Here is a 16365-nt window from a genome sequence, read left to right as displayed (position 1 = left end):
TGGCTTCCGAATGAGAGAAGTTGACGTTCGTTGATTATAGTTCGAACGTATCATATTTAAGTTGGAACATTTATTCATCTGAACATTAATTATAATAAACGTTCAAATTTCCGTTCAAATGTTAACGGACCAATGTTCAAAAGTAACAGGTTTAACGTTCGGACGTTATTTCGAATGTAAACGAATGAGCATTCGAATGCAAGTGGTACGTTCGGAGGTTTGTTCGAACGTTAATCGTTTAATCATTCGAATGTTGTGTTCGTTTGAGGGTGAGTACGTTCGAACGTAGAGGCCTACGTTCGGATGTTACTATACAATTTTATGTATTCACATTCGAACGTTGGTTCGAATGTGAACCAACTTTCGAACGTACATATCAGAAATACCAATTTCATAAAATTTAAAAATATACCAATTGTATCATATTACATACCATCAATTAACAAGTAACAATGTCTTATATTTTAAAATTAGATATTAAAACTAGCCACCAATACTAATAAAATTTATTTCTTCTTTTTTCCTCGCCAACCGCGATTCTGTTGCAACGACATAACACGCTTCATTTGCACCATCATCTCCCGTTGCACTTGCTCTTGGACTTCACTGTATATTCTTTCCTCCTGGTTTCTCTGTTGGTCTTGCAAACGCGTCTCTAAATGAGACTGTCGTTTTATGAGAGACTCTAACTCTTGCTATCTCGATCTCATATACTCATTCTCACGCCGTGCAGCTTCTAAATCTTTGGTAAGATTATTAATTTGTGAAGTCGATGAGGTTGAGGAGGATAAACATCTATACTTGATAAATCGTCTCAAACCTCTTGCCATACTAGACTGTGGCCTGAGCACTTGCGTGAATATGTCTATGTCACTAGGAGAGGATTCCCCAGAAGCCAACTGCATCTCCATCATTTTTTCCTGCAATTTGAAATGTAACGATCGTTAATAAGTAACGTATTAAAAGAAATAGAAATAAAAAATAAATTATTCACATGTTACATAATTTATTTAACAAAATCAATACTGCTTACATAATTATCTGCAGCAACAAGATTCATCCACTCACTATGCTCATTAGTGTGAGTAGCAGCATAGACATGAATGAGGAAAAAGTTTTCAGGATCATCACGTTTCTAACAAAGCAACATTAGCAATTTTAAAAAGATAATGTTCGTACTTAAATAAAAGAATATCAGAAAAATAAATAAATTCTATAATTTTTTAATTACTATTTTTTCAGCAAGACGGTGGAATGACCTTTAACCGGCACGATGGTGGACAGTCAGAGCGAATCTATTATGTGCATTTGTAGAGCTCAAGTGCTACAAAATATATTAAGAATGTTAATTGTAATATATATATATATAATATATAGAACGAATATGAATGTAATTAATTAAAAGATATAAATGTAAAATACCTGATAATCTGGAGATGCGAAAAGATCACAACATTTTCTCCAATCATCTAACTTCCTGTTCTGGAAATGAGACTACAGAGCTTCTTCCAACATCTCGAACTTCTTGAAGTAGTCATGACATCGTCCCTTGTGACTTCGAAATAGTGTAGCCATAAACTCATTCACGGTTCTCAAATCCTCGCTACGGCCAAAGTCGAGGTCGTATTTATCCTAACAAGTAAATCAAGTCAAAAATATGATATAGTAATTTAGGTAAAAAAAAATGTACTCTCAAAGTAAACTCACCAGCACACGACTTCGAATGTGCTTCTTACTCTCATTCAGAATATCTCGCCACGAGCGCACATAAAATGGAGCATAAGCTCGAACTACTGTGCTAATATAGGAGGAAAGCGTTGCTGCACTATTATCCACTCCTCCAGTGGAATTATCAGGAATGGTGATCTTGAGTTTTCCGTACCTTCTACTTTTCTCAAGAGAGATACCACGTGTATAGCCACGACCGCGACGTGTAGATGTATCAACTACATGATAATAAATAGTATAATTATAGTTATATAGTTATTGAGACAAAAGTATTAACTATATAATTAATTATCAACGACAATGTTTCCTTACTGGTAGGTGTCAATTGACTGTTATTCTCTTACATGTTAACTTGATCTTTAGAAGTGGATTCCTGAAGTGGGAAGTCCTCAATGGGTTCGGGACTTGGACTTGGCGGAGGCACATTTCTTCACTGTCGTTTTGGTGACATTCTTGAAAATAATTAATTATATCAAAGAAAATTAATTAGAAGAAATTATGAGAATTCAAGATATTTTATAGTCACCTATACGAATAAAATATTTAGTACTTTTATTCTTCATCTTCGGATATATTTTTCATGCTTGTTTTAGAATCTCCCTCAATAACATATTCATCATCATCATGCACCTCTTCTTCATTCTCCTTATCCACCTCCTGCTCGGATTCTGATTCGTCTCATGCACCTCTTCTTCATTCTCCTTATCCACCTCCTGCTCGGATTCTGATTCGTCTTCATCTTTTGATACTTCTTCTCCTTCTTCCTCCTCCTTACTTGAATTTTTTTTTTTTTTTTTGGAAGAGCCGGAAGCCACCCGCATAGCAGCCCCGTCCCAATTTTATTAAAAAGCCCTCACTTGTGGCGGAGGAATACCGTGGTTACAACCCGAGGCCTGGGGGCTACAAATATAAAATAAACCAAAACCCAGGGCTCCAAAAAAACCAAAAACTCAAACACACTACAGGAGGAATCCAAAACCCAACCTCGATAAAATAAAAACCAAAACCAAAAACCTGCAAGAGAAAGAGAAAAAAACCTGCACCAAAAGAGGTAAGAAAAATAAACTGAGCGCGAAAAAAAAAAAACCATACCTGTAGATAAGCCAGTGACCATAACCCACTAGCAACATCTTTGAGCTTTCCGAATATAGGGAAGACCCCCTTTGTCCAACCGGATATTACCTCTAATGGGAGCAGGCAGCACAGATAAAGAAAACCAAGATCCAGAATGACCCATGGCACCCATTTTAGCAAACCCATCAGCAACCGAATTACATTCTCTATAGCAGTGAGTAAGAGAAACATTAAGCCCAGACAAACGGCTCTGGATTTCATCCCAATAATCTTCCATATACCACAGGCCACATCTCTGATTTCTCAACCATTTAAGCACTAACATGGAGTCTAGTTCAATCTCCACAGAAGAAAAACCCAACAAACCAATGTGACGAAGCCCATGAATTAAACCCATCAATTCTGCATAATTATTAGAGTTATGCCCAGTGGCTTCAGCAAAACCACACAACAAATCACCTTTATCATCCCGAATGATACCTCCCGCACCCGAAGGACCCGGATTACCAAGAGAGCAACCATCTACGTTAAGTTTAACCCAACCTTGCTTAGGTGGCTTCCATTTAATAGAGAAAATATATTCCTTACGCACGACATTTAATGGCATATTGAAAGAATGAAGAATACCTTCATCACGCCAAGAAAGCAAGTTGACATCCTTGAGTTTTAAAGCAATCCAAGAAACCCAATATTTAATAGAGCACCAAAACTGTTGGACTGATTCCATCAATCCTTCCATTCTAGCCTTACACCGAAGACCCCATAATCTCCAAGTGATGATAGCCGGAAGAAGACCCAGCAATTGACCAGGGCGATTAGAATTATTAGCCCGCCTATACCAACACTCCACTATATGTCTCCAAGAACCACCTTCCATCCAAGGAACACCAAGAACCACCGAACATAGGCGCTAAATTTTTTTAGCAAAATCCCCTCTCGCAAGACAATGATTAGCATCTTCATAATTAGGATTGGAACAACAATCGCATCTAGAAACAATAGAAATACCAATTCTGCAAATTCTGTCATCAACAGGAAGACAATCATGTATGGCCTTCCACATAGTTATAGACATTTTTTTTGGAAGAGCAGGATGCCATATCCATTTTGCCCAAGGGAACTCTGGACCCCTCATGCGAATACAATTCCATGCACTTTTAGTAGAGAAGTGCCCGTCGGCATTAGGTAGCCAAATCAACAAATCCTTCCCACTTTTAACCCGACCCAGCTTCAAAATGAGCTCCTCAGCTTTATGATGACCAACCAATTGAAAAAGATACTCCATATTCCAATCCAACCCAGTTTTACAATCTTCCAATTTAAGGTTAGGCTTATCAGAAATCATAGTGGTAGCACAAAGAGGGCCATCATCCGCCCAATTATCATGCCAAAAAAAAATTTTACCCTCCCGAACTCTCCATTTAGAATTAGCTTGCACTAAGGGAATATTGTTCAATATCATCTTCCAAAAAATAGACCCTTTCTTAGGATCCACCATAGAAATATGTTTGTCACCAATATATTTAGCAAAGAAAAACTGGGACCAAAGAGAAGTACCTTGCAAAAGGTTCCAAGCTAACTTCATGTGAAGAGAAGACTGCACGTCTTGCAAGCTACGAATTCCCAGCCCACCTTCCATGACCGGCTTGCAAATATCCCCCCAAGAACGCCATTTTTTCTTAGCTTTACCATCTTTAAAGCCCCAAAAGAAGGTACTGATAATTCTCTGAATTTTCTCAATCACGGCTTTAGGCGTCTTAAGAATAGAAAGGCTATGCACAGGAATACTTTGGAGCACATGTTTAATAAGGATTAACCGCGCACCACTGGAGAGCAATCTGGTTTGCCATCCTTCCAATCTGGACTGAACTTTGGCGATCAAGTCATCAAAATGAGAAATCTTCAGACGTCCTGAAATAATAGGAACTCCCAAATATTTGAAAGGAAAACTTCCTTCCGAAAAACCAGTGAAGCGAAGTAGAGCCCGACGTCTAGAAACAGAAACCTGAGAAGAGAAATAAATAGAGGATTTGGGTTTGCTCACTGTTTGCCCCGACCACAGTTCATAAGTCTTCAATACTTCAGTAATGGCTTTCAAAGAAGCCTTGCCCCCATTGCAAAAAATCACCACATCATCTGCATAAAGCAAGTGAGAAATAATAGGGGAACCTCTCGGATGAACAAACGGAATGATCTTACCCATATGAACCTGAGTTTTTATCATCCTCGAAAAAACTTCCTCCACAAGAATGAATAAATAAGGAGAGATGGGGTCACCTTGACGCAACCCACGCCCACCTTTAAAAAAACCTTTGGGAACACCATTCATAACCACTGAGAACCAAGGATTAGTGATGCAATGACGAATCAACATACAAAAAAAATCAGAAAATCCAAAAGCTTTAAGAACATGCAAAATAAAGGACCAATCAACACTATCATAGGCCTTAGCCATGTCAATTTTCAAAACAACATTCCCACCATGAGCAGGTTTATTAATAGAGTGAATCATCTCTTGAGTGACACTAATATTTTCAAAAATGCTCCGACCCGGAAGGAAAGCTCCTTGTTCAGGAGAAATAATTTTAGCAAGCAAAGGAGAGATACGGTTAACCATAATTTTAGTGCAAATTTTATAGAACACACTACAAAGACTAATAGGCCTAAACTTATCAAAACTCGTTGGATTATCCACTTTAGGAATTAAAATAAAAAAAGTAGCATTAAAAAAACGTGGAAGGGCCATACCTCGAAAAAATTCTGCCACAGCCTCAACAACATCAGAAGCCACTATATGCCAACAAAGAACGATAGAAGCCCGACCCAAAACCATCAGGACCCGGGCTACTATCTTCCGGAATGGAACAAAGAGCATCATAGACTTCCCGAGAAGAAGGAACACGAGAAATAAAATCATTGTCACACTGCGATATAATAGGCTGAATTAAATCTCCCAGGGACGGCTCAACACTGGCAATGCCAGCCTCCAAGAATTGAGAAAAATATGAAACAGCCCCTTCGTGAATCTGCTCAGGAGAGGAAAGAATAGAACCATCTACTAATTTCATCTCTTTCACCTCTTTATAATTACGACGACTGATAGCACGAAAGAAATTAGAACTAGCTTCACCCTTCTGAATCCAACCTTGTTTAGCCTGTTGAGCTAAACGTTTTTCTTCCCTCTCCATCCAAACTGATAGCTCTAACTGGGAGGCCACAAGGTCATCCTCCACGTCTTTGGAATAATCAGATTGCAAACTGACCTCCAAGCCCTTTATCCGATCCTCAAGAGCCGCAATGTGAGTATCTGTTCTCCCGAAAACTTTCTTGTTCCAAATTCTCAAATCAGATCGAAGTCTCTTAAGTTTGTTAACAAGCATATACAAACGAGACCCCCCAATAACATTATTATTCCAAGAATTCAAAACACAATCAAAAAACTGAGCATGAGAAACCCACATTTGTTGGAATTTAAAGGAAGGATAACCATACCGAACAAACTGATTCTCCAACCAGACCGTCATCGGAGCATGATCCGAAGAGGTACGAGCCAAGTATTCCATAGTGGCATCAGGGAAGGTATCAAGAGCCGCAGTATTAAAAAAACAACGATCAAGACGCGCCCAATGCCTGGAGCTACCAGAATGACCATTACACCAAGATAAAGAGTTTCCACGAAAAGGCATATCAAGGAGCCCACAAGCGCCCACCCAACCATTAAATTCCTCCATCGCCAAAGCCAACCTAGGCCTCCCACCTCTACGCTCAGAGTCATTTCTGATAATATTAAAATCACCCATCACTATCCAAGGAAGTTGATGAATATTAGCCCCCATCAACGAATCCCACATTCTTCGACGCTCCAAATAGGAACATTTTGCATAGACAAAAGTAATCCGGAAATCATGCAAACTAGAAATACGAACAGTCAAGAATTGATCTCCCATACACTCGACAGCTAAATTTAAATCCTTAGTCCAAAACATCCATAATTTACCACCTTCATCAACATTAGAACAACAATAATCAAACTGTAATCTATCACACCACATAGCTAATCTGGAATTACTAACCATAGGCTCAGCAATAACAAGGATTTTAGGATGGAACTTCGAAACCAGATTTTTAAGACGCTTTTTCGACGTCCCCACACCCCGAGCATTCCAATAAAAGAAAGAACTATTCATAAATTAAGTCGGGAGGGCTTGCTTACAACCCTAGAAGAAACCCTTAAATTAATACTTTTCCTTTTGCATTGCTTACCTGGCTGAATATCCGAGTCAGAAACCACAAGATTTTCCTTAGCTAGATGTTCAAAGACTCCGTCTGAATCAGAATCAGTACAAACAACGCCATCCATGCAATTATTCTCACGTTCATCGTCCGCACAAACAGGATCACACCCGTACTGGGCATGTTTACCATCATCTTGGGCCAATTCTTCATCAACTTCTTCAATAAGCTTCTCAGCTATAAATGGTTCCAAAATAAAGCTGGGCCCATTTTCAATAAGAGCCACTGTGCTGGGTTGTTGGCCTGCATCCTCGCACAAACCAGCCTGCGGAATACCCATCCTGGGCCTGAATACATCCGACCTGGGCCACATGCCAAAATCGTCCTCGCATAGCCCAGCCTTCATCTTACCCCCAGTTTCTTGACCCGCATCATCTTCAGCAGCAAAAATATCCAACGGAGGTTCAACATCATTCACAACTTTCTGGATAGTCTCGTGATTATTGGCAGCCATATTTTCATCAACCAAGTCAGAAACAGCCTTCATCATATGCTCCTCAGAAGCCTCTAGCATCTGCTCGACAACCCGTGTATCATCTTGACTAGTTTCTCCCTGATCAGCTATCCCCACGCCATCAACCGGAACTGAAATTTTTTTTTTCCTGCAGAATTAGACGCAAACACTGCATTCGGAACATCACTAGCAATGTGTTCCCCCTTCGCCTTTAATTGTTCAGGTTTCTTCACCCAAATCTTTCCTCCTTTTTCCTTATGATTCGGGTCTCTTCCATACCGACAAGTCTTTTGATTGTGTCCTTGGCATCGACACTTCAAACAATAAGCCGGCAAAGTTTCATATATGATTTCCTGCCTACGGCTGCTTGGCATCCCCGGAAGACCAATCCAAAAATGATGGATTAGCTCCTTTGAGGCATCAATCTCTAAGCAGACCCGAGCCCCATCAGTGCGAGTGGCACACGTCGTGGGATTATCTCGACGGATAAATTTCCCTATCGGTGCCGTAAGCATTTCAAGGACAGAAGCGTGGTAAAAGTTGGGAGGAAGGCCCGGTAAAAACACCCAAGCAGGAACAAACGGAGGTTCCAGATCTTCATCAAACTCAGGAGACCAAGAAAAAGAGCGGTATGGAACACCATCTATATCGCACGACTCCCTTGACAAGGCCTTACGAAGATCAGATTCATTAGTCATGCGAATGAAAATATTTCTAGGGCGTTGCATGGCTGATACAACGGGTATCGAAGACAGACCCCATCGGCTTCGGATGAAGGCACGAATGCTATCGAGAGAAGGTCTCTGTCGTAAGAATTTTACCACCATAGAAAATCTGAATGGTTCCGACGTTTTGAGAATTTCCTCAGAAGAAAAAGAGAAGAAAACTTCACCTTCCAAGTATTTCGGCTGCCTGAAAGGGACCAACACCTCCGGCAGTGGTTGAGGAGCGGTAGAGAAAAAATCAGAAAACGACCGAGGAGGACCAGCCAAGGAAGGCTGGCCATCAACGGCCGCCATGCAGAACGTAGAACTTCGAAAAGAAAAGAAAAAGCCCTAGCAGAGCAAAAAGCAAAAAAAGGAAACTTTTAAGGGTTTTGCACTTACTTGAATTGAATGGTCATTTAATACGGATGAGTCGAGATGGACGGGTGGGACATCATCTCTACACAAAGGGAGCAACTCAAGTGCACCGAGGTCAACAAACAAGTTAATACCCTCTCCATCTTCCTGGTATGCCTCCACAATCTGAGTGTCATCTTCATCTCCACTATTCTCGTACTCTACACTCGTTCCTGCTTCATATATATTTCGAGGGACAAAATTTTGTATGACTCGCCAAGTTATCTCTCCACTATCTTCATCAGCACTTTTCATTGGATCAATCAAGTAATAGACTTGGGTAGCTTGACAAGCCAATACGAATGGATCATCTTCGTACCATTTAGATGTAGTATTGACACTCGTAAAATGATTATCCCTATGTATCGAAACCCGACCACCGCCTAGATCCCACCATTCATATTTAAAGACATATGTTACAGACCCACCCAGATATTTCAATCCGATAATATCACGTATGACACCATAATAGTCAATATTATCTGTTCCATGACTCCCATCGACCAACACACCAGAGTTTTGAGTCTTTCTATTACGTTCATGGTCCAGAGTATGGAATCTATAACCTTGAATTGTGCATGCAGTGTATCAAAGTGCTCTATTTGAGGGACTACAGGCCAATGCACAATTTAGAAGAAATTGATCTGGGACCAAGAGCATGTTGTTCCAAAATCTAACAATGGAAATAATATATATTTATTAAAATTTACACAGAGTTAAAACTTTCAAAATATAACATATATATAATTTTAGTTCATACACGTTTTTCAAACCATCCGGAAAATTCTTCCTTGTGTCTTGCCTCTATATTTTTTATGCCTTCCGTCCTAAGTTTGTCCATGTTCTCACTATTATAGATAAATGCAAAAGAAGTATATTTTGAGCACAACAGTTATAGTTAAACTTGAAAAAAACTAGAATTATTCGAACTATAGAACGAAATACCTGAGATAATCATCAATCTCCCGGCAATTATTTAGCACATACCACCTAACTTTACCCAACTCTCCATCGATTAAATCGTAACCCGTTTGTGTACCCAAGGATCGTACATTCTAGAAAAACATTGATAGCTCACGAGGAGGCAGAGCAGCAAGATCAACATTTCACTCTTGACGATTAAATCGTTTCTGAACACCACGAAGATATAGAGAGCAAAATGTTAACCATTCATCGTGTATATAGGCCTCTGCTATTGAACCCTCAGCTCTGGCTTTATTCCCAACAGGCACTTCAGTCGACCCAAATATCTTTCAACTAGATACATCCAATGGAATTGCACTGGTCCACCCAACAGTACCTCTCGTAGTAAATGTATTGCTAAATGGACCATGACCTCAAAAGATTATGGTGGAAAGATCTGTTCGAATTTACATAGTATAGTAGCAATGTCTTTTTCCAATTTTTGCAACACATCTCGATTTACTACCCGAGCGCACAAATCCTTAAAAAACATACAGAGTTCAGATATGGCAACACGTACATTAGATGTCAACTTCCCACGAATTCCCACAGGCAATAACTTCTACAAAAATATGTGACAGTCATGACTTTTCAATCCACTAATTTTCCAGTCATCAAGACTCACGTATCTACCAATATTTGAAGCATAACCATCTGACAACTTCACCAACCATTTGTAGAAGTTCATCCTCTCCTCCCTTGTCATCGTAAAACATGCATGCTACATGACCACATTATTGCCTTCCATCCGCAAATGTAGATTATGTTTAACTCTCATTCTCTCAAAATCTTTTCTCGTCTTGATCTTGTGTTTCGTCTTTTTGTTAATGCTCATCAATGTACCCAGCATATTATCACAAATATTATTTTCTATGTGCATTACATCCAAACTATGTCGCAACATGCAGGACGACCAATACGGCAAGTCAAAAAAAATACTACGCTTTGTCCAATTCAATTCTGATGTGCCTCTTTTTCTCTTGTTCTTTCCCCGACCTTTGCCAATGAAATGGACTTATGAAAGACATGCTGATATTTTGGTTCGCTATTGCTGCACAAAATGGTGGGATAGGTTCGCCTATACCCAACAGATAATTGAACATGTAATTAGAGACTTCCCTCAGACTGCTCCAGATTTGCAGGACAAAAAGGAATTCCCAGAAATTACATATGGTTCTCTTGTTTCAACTGGATATCCACAAATCCAGGCTCATACTTCACCAACTACTTCCCAGAAAGGAAAGGCAACCGCCACTTCCTCCAAGAAAAGTTCCTCCAAGAAAAAGAATGTTCTTGAAGAACTCTCAAAACGGGATTTAGTTCAACTGTTAAAGAAATCTCTAGAAAATGATTCTGAAGAAGAAAATAACTCAGAAGCATCTTCAGAGAATTCAATCAGTTATCCATATAATTGCTTTGGTCATGATTCACCAGATACTCCAAGACTATCTGATGACTGACCATATTGTTGTTGAAGACTGACCGTCCAAAAGACTGATCGAGCTCTTCAAACAAAAATTACCAGGGAAAGGCTGACCGTCTCTCAGACTGATTGAGCCCTTCTCCAAATGTTTTAACGCTTTGTGCCAAAAGCAGCCAGCAAAGGCACAATCCGACATAATGATTTCCATGCTGCCACTACATGCCGAAAAGCAGTCAAACAGACAGCCATAGACATAAAGTTGACAGCCTGTTCATACCCGTGCTAAAACAGTACCTACTGTTCACTCACGGACTTACTTTTACTTGCTTTTACTACTTCACTTTAATGATTGTAAACAGGAACTCCTTGTGCTATAAAAGGAGAACCTTGCTTCAGAATTAGGCAGAGTTCACTCGCCTCATTCCCTCCTTCTCTTTCTCTCACCATCTCTCCCTTCCACCTTGTTTACTCTCACCCTATTTCAAATATTGTAAGTGCAAATCTGCACTACCTGCTTCACTTGTAATTTCATTATCATTTATGTTAATGATATTTTGTTCATATACTTTATTTTGTTTTGCAGACATGCATATGGTCGGTTTAACCGCCTGCATATAATTGTGCATAATTTATCGTGCTTCCTTATCATATTCTCCCTTCCTTCTCTTCTTCTTCAGTCCCTCTCTTCCTTTTTCGCTGTTTTGGTATATTATAGTATAGTATATATACTATACATATATAATACTATATATATAATACACTATATATATATATATCCTAAACTTATATATATATAGTGTATATATATATACACTATATATATAATGCATTATATATATACTATATAGTAATGATTTTCTAGAATCACATCATATGAGGGTCATAATTTGTATGACTTTCAACTTCATTCAACCCTATCGCACACATATTTTTACACCATCAACATGGACACTTAATGTAATCACGACTATCAGCAGAGGCCCATACGACTGGGACTCACTTAATGGACACTTATATCGATGTCTGAAGATACGTACGGCCCACTTCATAGCCACAAACGCAACAAATGAAAGTACGCAACTACAACGTGATCACCAAGCTAGCTAGCTAGTCAGTCCTCTATATATTTATTACTTGTAACACAATTATGGAGGATGTTTGAACATTACTTTGAAAACAAAAGGGATCGATCCTCCCACTAAAACTGTCCTGCTATTTATTGATCCAATGGCCAGCCCCGTTTTTTTTCTCCCTCTATATGAAAAAAGTATTATAATTTATATATAGTTAAGTTATATACTTTTTTTTTCCTTTTTTTTAATATTAAGTTTTATACTATACATATAATTTGAATAATAATCATATTCTAACTAAATTAGTATGAATATATTATATATACTTACTCCATGTTAAATATTAATTCTCATATTAGTTGTATATTAAATGTTTTGAATCTTTACTTAAATTAAGATCCTAAACTTATAATTTTCTTGTTAAACATATTCAATAAAAATTCAAAAATAATAATCACAATATTTCAAATCCATATCACAACAACAACAATATTTCTACAACAATATTTCTACACATATTAATTCATCAATGAACACCATAAACTCACAAACTATTCACAAAATTCACAAACAATAATCACAATTATTTCAAGAGTAAGCATAAAATCACAACAACATGTATAAACATATTGCTAAACTTGAACAAATACAACTAGCACTCACAAATTCAAAAAAACCAATTAATCTAATTGTCATTCATTAGAAAGAGTAATTTGATTCCAATTAATCTATTTAGGAATTTGTACACTAGAATTTTGGGTATTAGATTGTAATAATAAAGTATATCGTTTTGGGCTAGTAATAAGAGCTTATGGTTCTTATGTTGTTTTCATTAGTTTATAATGGATCATATATATATAATATATAATAAAATATTAGATATATACTATACTATATATATTGTAGAGTATATAGATAATATACTATATATATTATAATATAATATTATATATAGTATGCTATATGTTATAGTATACATTATAATATATAGCATATATTAATAATATAATACATTATAGTCAATATTTTGGAAAATAAATAAAAAAATGTTCGAACGCACTAAGAATTACGTTCGAACATTTCATGTATATAAGGCCAAAATAGAACGGCGGAACGTCATTTTCACCGTTATCTAACTTCATTCCCGTTTGCACACCGCCACTCCTTTGTCGCCGCCGCCGTCAAACTCCGCCACAACTGTCACTAAAAGGTGGGCATTCATCTTTTAATCAAATAACATGTATTTTATTTGAGATTTGAGTTTGGTTTTGTTTAAAACGAGCTAAGTGGTGGCCGGATTTTTAACTCCATTTTTTCGGCCACCACGACTTGCCATTGGCCAAATAGTTAATGTAGAAAAGTTTCTTGAAATGTATAGTTCATTTCTACGGTTACATTTCGCCATTTAGAATCTTGTAGATTGATTTTCGAGATTTCAATAATGGCTGAATCGACTCAGCCATTCTGTGTTGTAACATTTAAACGTTTCACCAAGACGTTCGAATACACAACGTTTCAATTACATAGCCGTTAAGGCTTCTACGTTCAAACGTGTATTGTTTTACATTCGGATGTGCATCCTTTACGTTCGCACGTAAAACCCATACGTTCGAACGTATAAGATAAATGTCCAAACGTATGTTATTTAAATTTATTTACTGCTTACGTTCGAACGTGTATGTTATACGTTTGCACGTATGTGTTTTACGTGCAAACGTAAAGGATACATGTTCGAACGTTTTATCTGAACGTTCAAACGTTTCTTTTACTATGTTCGAACGTTAATGCAGAACAGTTTAAAATTAACACAAAAAATGCATCAATGTAAATAATTTTTTTTCCTTTTCGATTTTTAGGATATGGCTCATACTCTGCATACTAGGAAACGAGGGAGGGAAGGAGCCACTCAGGACACTGCTCGTATTGGCACTCGTACTGTTATGGTAGAGCGAGAGGTCCTGATTAATGAGTTCGATGAACTCATATGGGAGCAGACGAACCTGAAAGATGTTTTTCTTAGTAGAGGCTAGGGAAATATCTGCACATTGAGGGGGAAGGTATACCCCTCAATGGTTCAGGAGTTCTATCTGGAGATGTGTGACATGTCTCAGGACGCATCCTCTCACACCATGACTGTACGCGGTGTTTTCATTGAGATTTCACTAGATGTCATCGTCGAACACCTCGGGATTCGTCGAGAAGTTGAGTCATCTGCACACGCTACAACCCGTGAGGATGTAGGCATTTCTGCATCATCTATTGGCCACCCATTTGAGCCAGCATCAGCAATAGATGCAGACTGGTCAGCGGCTGAGGATACTGGCCTCAAGGCTCAGGATGATGACTGAGACAAGGATTTCTACATCCTCACTGGGAGGGACTGCATGCAGATCGAGAGGAAGAATGCTTTCAACTAGAACCATCTGCTACCTTTCTTCCGCATGTTGCACCTTATTGTTGCAACAAATGTGGATCCTATGGCACATAAAACCACATTTAGTCAGTTTCGAGCACAGTTTTTTATACAAGTAGCATGTGGAGATCCCATAGATTTGCCACTACACATCTTTGATAGGATCCGTTATGAGGCAAGCATCATCTCCACAGATAATCTCCCACACGATGTCCTGATTAGCCAGCTATTACTTACACGGGGAGTGCCAACCCAGACAGAGGAGCGGGCCAAAGATCATATGAGCCCCCTCGACATGACCATGCATTGATGTAGCATTGGACATGCGAGGGGATATCAGCCAGCCCCTGTAAGGGATCTAGTTCCTCTGATGCAGCCTTTGTTAGGTCATGTGGGGAGTAGTAGTTAGCAGACGCCGAGTACATCTGCGGGAGATGCGCGGCCTGCTTGAGTTGATGCAGTGATCTCACAGCTGACTGCGCATATCAATCGTAAGATCGATTGATCCCTCGCGGCTATAGAGACGTCTGTCGCCGAGATCACCCATTATGTAGGTATCCTCAACGACAAGATTGATACCTTGACTGAGGAGTTACGGAGTTCGAATTTCGCGGACAACGCTATCATCTGAGTGTTATTTACTAAATTCTATCATATTTTGTATTTTAGTTTTAATATATGTAAAGAAAAATATTATTGAATATTTTCTATGATTTTTTAATTTCAATTCTCAATCTTCTTTAATGTTATATTTTCAAACTTTAATACTAAATCACTACACTTCAAATATATATATAAACATAAATATATATTTATATATTACAAATTGTGTATATATAAATATATACAAGTCAATTTTTTAGACTTGTTCACAAATTATGCACTATAAAAACTACATAATTTTTAAATTAGAGCTATATTTAATTTAAATTTACAATAAACGTTCGAACGTTGGCCCAAATTTCACGTTTGAATGTTGGCGCCAAAACATTTCACGTTCGCACATGAGTAGCCACAATATTCAAACGTATATGTGACGTGCGAACGTAAATTTCTCATACGTTGGAACGTTAAACGGATCTCATCTATCTTTAGTGACGGTTTCCAGAAACTGTCACAGAAAAAGCTTTTTAGTAAAGGTTTGGGGACTGTCACCATTTTCGAACCGTCACTAAAAAGCAATTGTGTTATGGTGGTATCATATCATAATTTAGATCCTCATGTTTTAATTGTCTCCTAAAAAGAACTCTAGAATTAAAGGAATCAAAGGTACTACAAGAAAAGTAATGCAATCAAGCAGCCAAGGACATTATAAAAGTATCATCAATAATGATTAATTTGTTCCAGCTTTTATTTCAGCTTCAAATGAATATATGTGAACATGACTCATCATGCCATGATCAGTTATTACTATACCTACGTACCTTGGCTAAACAAAGACATTTTTTGTTATGTAGCTGAGACACGTAATGATGAATTTTGGGGAGAGATTGACAGACGAAGAGGCTGAGCAGATGATTAAAGAGGCTGATTTAGATGGTGATGGTCAAGTCAGCTATGAAGAATTTGCAAGGATGATGATGCTCAATTGATTTAAAACGTAATAAAAATAGAGTCATGCATGGCACCTTAAACATTTTGAATGCCCGCATGCCTTTCCTTTCGTTGATGCTAGTGATTTCTAGCAAGGTTAGCAGGGCAATAGATGTACGTACATAAAATTGTAAGTTTGAGAACATAATAAACAGTACTTAGAGTTTGTCATGTAAAGCTCCCTCAATGTTTTTTATGAGTATTAAGAAGGAAGATTACAATCTGTGCAA

At 38.1% G+C, this 16365-nt stretch overlaps 1 protein-coding gene across 1 annotated transcript; it reads right to left on the bottom strand.

Annotated features, from left to right (window-relative positions):
• Positions 1-7656: 7656 nt before the first annotated feature.
• Positions 7657-8568, bottom strand: LOC118349193. The gene has a single exon (XM_035692785.1). The coding sequence runs from the start codon at positions 8566-8568 to the stop codon at positions 7657-7659; it is 912 nt and encodes a 303-aa protein (XP_035548678.1).
• Positions 8569-16365: the final 7797 nt, after the last annotated feature.

Source organism: Juglans regia, chromosome 8, assembly GCF_001411555.2.
Source record: "Juglans regia cultivar Chandler chromosome 8, Walnut 2.0, whole genome shotgun sequence".
Taxonomy (NCBI): domain Eukaryota; kingdom Viridiplantae; phylum Streptophyta; class Magnoliopsida; order Fagales; family Juglandaceae; genus Juglans; species Juglans regia.
This window is presented reverse-complemented; position numbering and strand designations above follow the sequence as displayed.

Coding starts and splice junctions, on each gene's coding strand:
- LOC118349193 (XM_035692785.1), bottom strand. CDS start 8,568: ATGGCGGCCGTTGATGGCCAGCCTTCCTTGGCTGGTCCTCCTCGGTCG.